A 9,794-nucleotide genomic window follows, 5' to 3' on the forward strand; every position below is an offset into this window, starting at 1 on the left:
ATCAAAGCGTGAGTTTTAGAAATAAGTGAAAAAAGTTATGTTTTTTGCTTTCTATCTGAAGCATTTTAGCAAATAATCTTTTTTTATTTTTTTTTAAAGAACTAGCTTTTAGCTTTTTGTAATAGATTTAACATAAAATTGATCAAAAACTATATCTTTTGATAAATATTATGCAAATAATCAACCGAAAATAAGCAAGTTCCTAAACCAACAATGATTCTCTTTTGGTGTTGGTGTGTGAGTGCATTCCCTTATCTTATCCATCTTCTCCTATATATGTGTGTGTGTTTCTCAAAAAAACAAAAAACAATGATTCTCTTTTGTTAAAATGTTGTTATCATTTTAGTATGTCAATTCACCCTTTTCACTCCAACCACCAAAATCCATGAAATATTTCTAAAGAAAACACCATTTTCACCATCAATTATCACCATCCCAACAAATCAAGCTAACTAAAATCAAACATCTTCTAAAAAAAAAATCATAACTTACAAAATTTCCTACAAATCTTATTTTACACATTCATAGTGTTAGATTGTGAGTTGTGATTGTTTGTGGGAGAACCTAGAGAGCTAACCAACACACTGATCAATGGAGAGTCAAGTGATGAACAATTCACCATCAACAACATAATTGAAGAAGTGTATTCAGGTATAACCTTCTGTGCTCAAATTTTAAGTTATTTCTTTCTTTAAAAAAATAAAAATCTAAACGTCATGGTTTCCTTTTCAAAACCTACCAAGGTACAGTAATTCAACCAAAAGTGGTTACGTAGTTAGATGATTGCAATGAAGGTGAGCTGGCCGGTTAGCCCCTGCTAATTGTCAAGGAGACCGAGGCCAAGACAACTATGTTAGGCAGTTTGCCAAACTGAGTAAGAAGTATTTTGGCTATTGGAGAGTCAAGATTTATGACCACCATGAAGAATGAAAGATTAGGAAACATTCTCGTTTTGGAAAATGTTTGTAGCCTGGTATGGGCCCATCCTAGACATGGGCCAAGGCCCAAGGAGTATGCCACTAACACAAGTTGTTGATTAAGACGAGGATCCCAAATTGCTAAACGACATTCTTGAGGCATTAGAGAGACAAAGTAAAGGGGTTTAGACTAAACATCGAGGAGATTGAGGCAACAAACTTGGCTAATGAGGAAGAAAGCTCTATCGAAGTGAAAATAGGTGCCTGGTTTCCAGTGGAGTTGAAAGATAATTTAAGTGCCCTACTTAGAGAATTCCATGATGTCTTTGCTTAGCCACCATACTAAGACATGGTAGGCTTAGACACAGATATTGTAGTCCACAAAATTCCAATAGAAACCAAGTTCACACATATGAGGGCAGATCCTCCAACATATGAAACTACACATAATTTGTACAATCGAAGAAGAGGTTAAGAAACAAAGAAAGATAGATAGGTTAATTAGTGGAGTATTGGGATTTAAGTAAGGATAGTCGCAAGGGCAGATAAAGATTTTATTGAAATGAGTAAAAACAGAAACTAGGAGTTGCCTTCAGCAAAATTATTATAGCTGTGAGCTCTCCACCATTTTACTCTGCCAGTACTTAGCTGCCCTTTTCTTTCACTTTTTTCCCCTTTAGTTTATTTTAATCATTAAGCTATTAAAAAATGATTTACACAAAAATTTGAAACCGATTATATCAATTAATTTGAGTTCCAAGTTAAACATCTGATTAAGCTTTTGTAAACCAGACAGAAGGGAATTTGAACTTTCCTTTAGATAATTTGATAGTTGGGAGGGGGGAAACTCAAACCTGTATAGATTTTCTTCTCTTAGGGCCAATCAAGATTCTAAAAAATGCAGATGAAGCAGAAATTATTAGAAACAAGGCAGGATAGAAAATGTAAAAGAGCAACAGGGCAAATATATCTTACTCGATGGATAGAAAATCATTCATATGTTACATCAATCATTCTTGATGTTCAAGATTGTATCTAACATGTCAGTAAACAGAGATGCTACGCTGCCAGGTGATTGAAAAGGCATCATAATGCCAATTTACACAACTGCTGGAATCATCATCACTTTCCACTGTAAATTGAAAAGAAAATCATCAGGAGAGAGAGAGAGAGAGAGAGAGAGAGAGAGAAGAGTGGCTTTCGGTTTAGTAAACTTACGAGTTCATCATCAGAGTTATGTTGTCTCCCTTAAGAAGAATCCTCCCTGAACAAAATAGATGAACCATTTCAAAGAATGCACATTTGGGAGAAGGTAAAGAGAAAGGAGTGAGAAAAAGAGCCCACCTAATGATTTTCTGCTGTTCTTCTTAACATTGACTTCTTCAGCATCATCCAGCACCAAATTCATGTACTCATCAAAGCCCTGTAAGGCACAAAAATTTACATTTGAATAAATTTACATTTAATCCTCTTAGAATTGCAAAAGATGCTTGAAATTCAGGGTGATCTCAGCATTTTAACCAAAGTTCAACATTTAGAAATGGCACTAAATATGGTGTAATTATGGCCATTTTGCCATTTCCAGTTGGAATAGACATCTTTTTATGCATGGCAAATAAGGTGCAATTATGGCAATCATATCTCACTCAACAACCAAGATTAGACAAACTCCATCGTTCATTGATCTAAGAAATCTGTAGACTCCATATCCTAATAAATAAAATAAACACATGCCATAGTCATAATCAGGCGTGCAGAACAAAAGATTACTGTTCACAAATATTTCAAAGTTATTACAGTGGAAATTTGAAAATATCACATTTTAGACTTGTTTACAATACATTTTATATAGCAAAGATAATTATCATATACGTTACTAAAAATCCAGCCTTAATTAGTCCAGCCACTTTCAAAATCTAATTTCAGAGAATCATTCTTAAAAATTATCATTTTTTTTCAGAGAACATCACAGCAATATTTCCTAAAACTATTTCTTTTGTTTACAGCTTAAGAAGAAAAAAAAACCACTGAAAACATGTTTTTGGAGCTTTCTTGTTGCTCTCTAAAACCAGTTCTTAAAAAATATTTTCAGCAAACATAACCAAACAGGACCTAATAATCCCATTACCCAGCAGTTTATAAATTTTCTTTTTGCAAGGGTTTTAATTTTAAATGGGAACAACAGTTTCCCTCTTTTTTTTGGTTACACTTTCACCTAGTGGGTCTTGAACCCATGGTCACACCCTCTAACCAATTACTATGGAAGAAGTGCCAGTTGAGTTATAACTCATTGACACAGGAATCTACAGGTAACAATGTTCATAAGAATTTCACGAATCATATCACTCAGAAATTCCAACTATTTTAGCATGACAATTATTGATAAAATCTTAAGACATTGCCTAGCATTCTCACCTGACTAAAACAATGTTCATAAGATATTGCCTAGCATGACAACTCATAAACCTGACTAAAACAATGTTCATAAGAATTTCATGAATCATTTCACTCAGAAATTCCAACTATTTTAGCATGACAATTCTTGAACAATTTTTTTTTTTTTTGGATAAGTAAAAAAGACGTATATTCAAAAAACTACTTTATGCAAAGAAGCACGAAGCATATCGAAGATTACAAAAAAAAAGTGAGAAAAGCAAAATCAAAGGGAAAAAAAAAAAAAAAAAAAAAAAACTAATTACAAAGAAAAAGAGAGCTAAGGAACAAAGGGAGAGATTCACTAGATGTGATTCCCCAAGCCCTAGACCAATCAAAAAGGGAACTAGAAAAAAGAGCTAGCAACTGGTCATTGGATTTATCTAAGTCCTCAAAAGTCCGCCGGTTGTGTTCCCTCCAAATGCACCACATGTTAGATGAATGTTTCCCCAAACAATTCCACCAACCAAAAAGGAAATTTGTAACCAATCTTGAGAGAACCCACAAAACCCCAAAAGTGCTAAAGACAAAACTCCACAAACGATGAGCCTTCCCACAATGTAGCAACAAATGATCCACTGTCTCCCCACAATTACGACACGATGCACCAATCAACAAAATCAAAACCCTTACCCCGCAAATTACCACTCGCGAGAATCCTATCCCGTGAGAATCCTATCCCATGCGATTGTCCAAACAAAGAAAGAGACACACCGGGTGCCTTAACCTTCCAAATACTTTTCCAGGGAAAAACAATGGAAGAAGAACCACACAACTTATAATAAAACGAGCGGATATTAAAATCCCCATTCTTCGTCAACTTCCATCTCATATGATCACCATCATCCGTTGAAGGTAAATTGGCTGCTAAGAACCAAAAAAAATATCCACCAACTTTGCCTCCCAATCATTAGGACCCTGATTAAAACAAACATTCCAATCTCTCCTATCCCCCACTCCTTGCCTTATCAGAGAAGAGTCAACAGAGGCCTCTCTGTTAATAGCAATATTGTATAAGACCGGAAAAGCCAAACAAAGAAGAAGACCCCCACGCTACCGATCTATCCAAAATTTCACTCTACTCCCCACCCCAATCTTAAACTAGATGTTTTTGCTAAAAGCTTCCCAACCCATCCGGATACTTTTCCACAAGCCACACCCATGAACACCCCTTCCTAGCTTGGAAGTCCACCCTCCCCCCCCCCAAATTCTTCCCCAAATTTAGAAAGCTACAACCCTCCTAGAAAGCTAAGTCCCCTCAACCCTGAAACGCCAAAGCCATTTCCCTAGTAAGGCTTTATTGAAGGTGGTCAATTCCTAATTCCTAAATCACCATTGGCAATAGGCATACACACCTGGTACCATCCCAACAAATGTGTCTTGGAATCACTCCACAAGAAATCCCATTGCAACTTCTCAATTTTGTTAGCCACATGAGTAGGAATGGTGAAAAGAGATAAAAAAAAAAATAAGTAGGGAGGCTAGATAATGTACTCTTAAGCAAAGTAAATCTACCACTTTTCGACAAATACAACTTCTTTCACCCAGCTAACTTCCTTTCAATTTTTTCCAAAATAGGATTCCATATAGAGGGGGACTTATGAGACGACCCTAACAACATACCAAGATAAGTCATTGGCAAAGACCCAACCCTACAACCCAAAATATCTACCAAAGCATGCACATTATGTACCTCCCCTATAGGAATCATTTCACTCTTAAACGCATTAACCTTCAAGCCTGTCACGGCTTGAAAACAAAGTAGTAACAAACGAACATGAGGGAGTTACTCCACATCTGCGTCACAAAAAAGAACAGTATCATTCGCAAACAACAGGTGTGAAACACATTCCCCTCCACCCCTCCTACCATCAGCCCTAAAACCACGTAGTAAACCTGCCCCCTCCATTCTCTTTAGCATCCTACTAAACACCCCCCATCAAAACCAAAAATAGTCTCAAACCCCTTGAACTACCAAAAAAATCAGCTAGAGAGCCATTAACCAACACAAAAAACTGAACTGTGGAGATACAGGTACGAATCCATCTACACCATTTCTCCCCAAATCTCATTCTCTTCAACAAATATAACAAAGCCTCCCAATTCACATGGTTATATGTTTTCTCAATATCAAGCTTACAAATCACCTCCGGAATCTTACTCTTCACCTGACTATCAATACACTCATTGGCTATAAGAACAAATCTTAAAGACATTGCCTAGCATTCTCACCTCCTTCATCAAATGCATCAATCATGAACTTAAAAGCTTTGATTACACCAAAACATTCTAGATGTTACCACATCTTTCTTGCCCCACTAAAATTCAGACACTTCAATTTCAAACGAGGTGGCACTACCCAAATTTAATTTTCCCTAAAAATTAAATATCATTCTAAAGCATAAATAACACTAAATGTCTAAATTCAAATTCTACAATGTAAATCGCAACTCAAAACATCAACTACAGTGTGATCAAATAACCACTAAACCCCTAGTAAACCTTTCTTTCCCCCCAAAATCCAATCACAGAGCAACCCAGAACCTACAAACTTACAAAGATTTAGCAGTGATTAAAAAAAATGCATAGATAAGCTTAGACATGAAACATACGATGATACGGCCCTCGATCCTCAGGTCTCGCTGCTCAAAAAGCCATATTTGAATGCGAGCTTTCTGTACCAATTCCCAACCAAAACAGAAAAAAAGCAAAAATTAGCTCCAAAACTTCACGACCCATGAAAGAACAAACAAAATCAAAGTAAACGCAGAAGAAAAAATTATTCAAAATGGCCAAAAATAAGGACTTACACTCTGAAGAAACCTGAAAATCAGGTTCTGGCGCCACACGAACCCCAAGAAACCAACAAAAAAGAGAGTGACATTGAGTGAACACACAAAGTAAAGCAAACCCTAGAAAAATAGTAAACATATTGAGAAAGGAAAGTAATGAAGTGAGAACTTACAATGGGTTGGGTCATAATCCTCTGAACTTTGGTGCTTGCCATGGCTGCGATTCTGCAAAATTCGACACTCACAGAGAAAGAGAGTATGCTAATGTAAAATAACTAAGGGAGGGTTTTATAGGATGCCTATTCTGCTTGTGTGGGTTGAACCTTAAGAGATTTTATTTTATTTTATTTATTTTTTAAATTGCAAATCACAATTTTAAAGTTTGGACTATTTGGAATTATTATAAAGTTTGGGGTTGTCTTATTGGTGAGTTTAAATAACAATTTTAAACAATATTATATGTATTTTTAAACATTTTTTTACCTACATATATTTTCAAAAAATACAAATAATATTATTAGAACAATATTACCAAATGGACCCGAATTTAGATTTTAAGAGTGTTTGAATTTTACACACGTTTTAGAATTTGAATTTGATCTCTAACTTTTAGGATAGTTTAGATTTTATTCTCTAAAATTTGGAGTAGTTGAATTTTATACCCTGAAATTTCAAAATTTGAGATGTAAAATTTAAATACTTCTGAATTTTAAAGTGTGAAATCTAAATTTTAAAATGTTAAGATTTAAAATCTAAACACTCCCAAATTTTTAGGAGTAAAATTCAAATTTTAAAATTTTAGGAGTAAAATCTAAAAATCCAAACTTGAGATATAATTGCAATTTACCTTCTTTTTTTTTTTTTTTTTTTTTTGAGAATCATGAATTAATATTGTGTTTCTACGTGGAATTTACTTAATTGCCCACTTATATAGCAAACATAGCAAGCCCATTATGTTTTGGGCCAGGCCTTTTAATTTTAGGGCATAATGAGATGTCACGTATATAATATAAACGTGAGTGCGTGAAGATTTTGTTTCAATCCAATTAGAGCCTGTTTGGTAGGCCATTTTAAACAAAATTTTGAATATTTTAAACACACTTACACACATTTCTACACATATTTTTACCCATACGTATATTAAAAACACTCAAATAACATTAGTCAAACTCATCTACCAAACACCCCTTTAATATTCGCACTCCAATATGTCAGACTATCTACCAGTGGAGATAGTCATCAAAATCCTCAAAAGACTCCCCGTGATCTCGATCATAAGATGCAGGAGCGTTTGTAAGTCATGGTGGTCTCTAATCTCTACTCCTTATTTCATCACCACAATTTCTCTCTTTCCAAAACCCAAAACCAACTTCTCTTTCGCTGTTATGACCTTAATATTCACAAACACCGCTTCACTTTGCATTCCTCTGACGATCCATTCCCTTACGACTATTTCACCAAGCACCTCAACTTTAGCGACCCAGAGATACATACGCGTCTCCTCTCTCTCGACCAAGAAATAGAAGAGAATTGAGGTTTCTCTGCATACCCATCAGATTTAATTGAACTGCGTTGTTATGCCAGCAATTAATATTTATTCGACAATCGTAGGTTCATCTAACGGCCTACTTTGTTTCACCGATTGTTTTTTCTGTATCTCTTATGTTATTTGGAACCCTTCTATTTTTAAAGCCATAGACGTCCTTCCTAGCTCTCCCCAAAGCAGAAGCTTTGGTTATCGTCCTGCTTCTCACGGGTTTGGATATGATCCAGTAACCGAAGATTATAAATTGGTGAGGGTTTTGTTTTCTAATTATGGTCGTTCGCCTAAGGCCTTGTTTGGGAGGAGGGAATGGAATGGAATGGAATGGAAATGAATGAAAATAATAATTTTAGAATATTTTTCCCTTCCCTTGTTTGGGAGTTTTAATGGAGGGAATGGAAAGCCCATTCCCTTGTTTGGGAGTTTAAGTGGGAGGGAATGGGATGGGTAGAAGAGAACACTCATTCCTCTCTATTCTCTTAAAACCTCAAATTTTCATTCCCCTCGAAATTGGGAGGAATGGGAGTGAATGAAATTAAATTTAATGATTTTTTTATTAAAACTTCCAAAATACCCCTATATATTCAACCCTTTATTTTAAAATAGAGGTCTAATAGTAATATTGTTATAAAATGATTCTATTTCATTCCCTCCATGTTGCTCCCAAACAAAATTACTTACATTTCATTCATTTTCATTCTTTTCTATTCCTTTATTTTAAAACATCCAATCAAGGTTATTTAATTCCATTCAATTCCATTCCTTTCCCTTACTTAAATACATTTCATTCCATTCCATTCCATTCCTTTATGATCATTTCATTCCATTCCATTCCATTCCCTTATGAACTCCCAAACGGAGCCTAAGGTTGAGATGTACACGATTCGTACTGGCAAGTGGCGAATCATTGATACAACATGGACATGGTATAAGCTCTTTCCATCCAAGTCTGTGTATGTTATTGGCGAGGAGGGCTTCACCATTGTTGTTAATAGGGCATTCCACTAGATGGTGGGAACTAAAACATGCAAAGGGAAAGAGAATTCTCGAAACATTATTGTTGTGTTCAATATGGGAGCTGAGGAGTGTGTTGAATTTACTATGCCTAAGAGTTTGGAAGGGGAGGAACAATTGAACATGAGTCTTGCCGTGGTTGATGGGTTGCTTGCGCTTGTCCCGTGTAACCTATACGCATAAGAGGAATGTTATAGCGTGTGGATGATGAAGGAGTACGGAGTAGCAGAATCTTGGACTAAGCTATTAGATATTGATGTTAGGGGAGGGGAAGGGAATATTGATATTGATATTGATGTCCATGAAAAGGAAGAGGAAGAGGGAGAAGAAGGATTAGGAAGGGTAGTAGGTTTTACAAAGAATGGTATAGTTTTTACCAGGGATGAAGACTTGCTTTCTTACGAACCAAGTAGTAGAAGAACTTTGAATCCTCACATTCGTAGTGAACCAGAATCATTTTATATGACTACATAAGTGGAGAGCCTTGTTTTACTTAACAAAGCAGATGGAGCGGATTCTTCTGAATGAAGCAAATGGAGAGGATTCTTCTAGTCTTAATATGGGCAAGAAGAAAATCAAATAAAGACAAGATACGTGAAACTAGTTTGTAAAAGATAATTTTCAGTTCTATATAGAATTATAATTAATCAAATTGCTTGCCCAGTGGTTACTATCAACTCTTTGTGTATTGTTTCAAACAAACTTCAGGGTGCAACAATATGTATATTTTACATCCCTCAATCAGAATGCTTGAAGTAATGTTAGCAACTTAATACTATGGTTATTCGGTCTCATCTCTATATGATGGCTGCAATTTGGGAATCAACTATAGGGCTATAAATGATCTAAGTCATTCATAAATAGTTTAGACTTAGCTTGATAAAAAGTTCATTTATGTTTGTTTGTTTATAAATGAGCCAAGTTTAAGCCTTAAGCAAAAAATAGTATTCATGAACAAGCTCATGAACCATAGGGCTTGATGAAAAATAAGCTGAGCTTAGGCTGATTTATGGGCTTGGTAAGTCTAAGCCTTTAATTGATTGGGAGTTAAAGCCATATTTCTAAATCAAATGAATTTAATAATATGCTTAATAT

General features: G+C 35.3%; 1 protein-coding gene and 1 pseudogene across 2 annotated transcripts; one reads left to right on the top strand and one right to left on the bottom strand.

Annotated features, from left to right (window-relative positions):
- Positions 1 to 1,637: 1,637 nt before the first annotated feature.
- On the bottom strand, positions 1,638 to 6,457 carry LOC142638254 (uncharacterized). 2 transcript variants are annotated; one of them, XR_012844999.1, is made up of 7 exons: positions 6,316 to 6,457; positions 6,161 to 6,187; positions 5,963 to 6,025; positions 2,262 to 2,340; positions 2,136 to 2,181; positions 1,893 to 2,049; positions 1,638 to 1,808 (listed from the first exon to the last, which is right to left on the bottom strand). XR_012844999.1 is itself a non-coding variant. In XM_075812274.1 (6 exons), exons 1-6 carry the CDS (start codon positions 6,355 to 6,357, stop codon positions 2,040 to 2,042), a joined length of 267 nt encoding a protein of 88 aa, XP_075668389.1. In that variant the 5' UTR covers positions 6,358 to 6,457; the 3' UTR covers positions 1,856 to 2,039. The 2 variants fall into 2 exon arrangements, 1 of the variants encoding a protein (XP_075668389.1); XM_075812274.1 differs by lacking the exon at positions 1,638 to 1,808 and having other exon boundaries at positions 1,856 to 2,049.
- Positions 6,458 to 7,350: 893 nt separating this feature from the next.
- LOC142639904 (F-box/kelch-repeat protein At3g23880-like) lies at positions 7,351 to 9,227 on the top strand (annotated as a pseudogene).
- Positions 9,228 to 9,794: the final 567 nt, after the last annotated feature.

This window comes from Castanea sativa, chromosome 6, assembly GCF_040712315.1.
Source record: "Castanea sativa cultivar Marrone di Chiusa Pesio chromosome 6, ASM4071231v1".
NCBI lineage: Eukaryota > Viridiplantae > Streptophyta > Magnoliopsida > Fagales > Fagaceae > Castanea > Castanea sativa.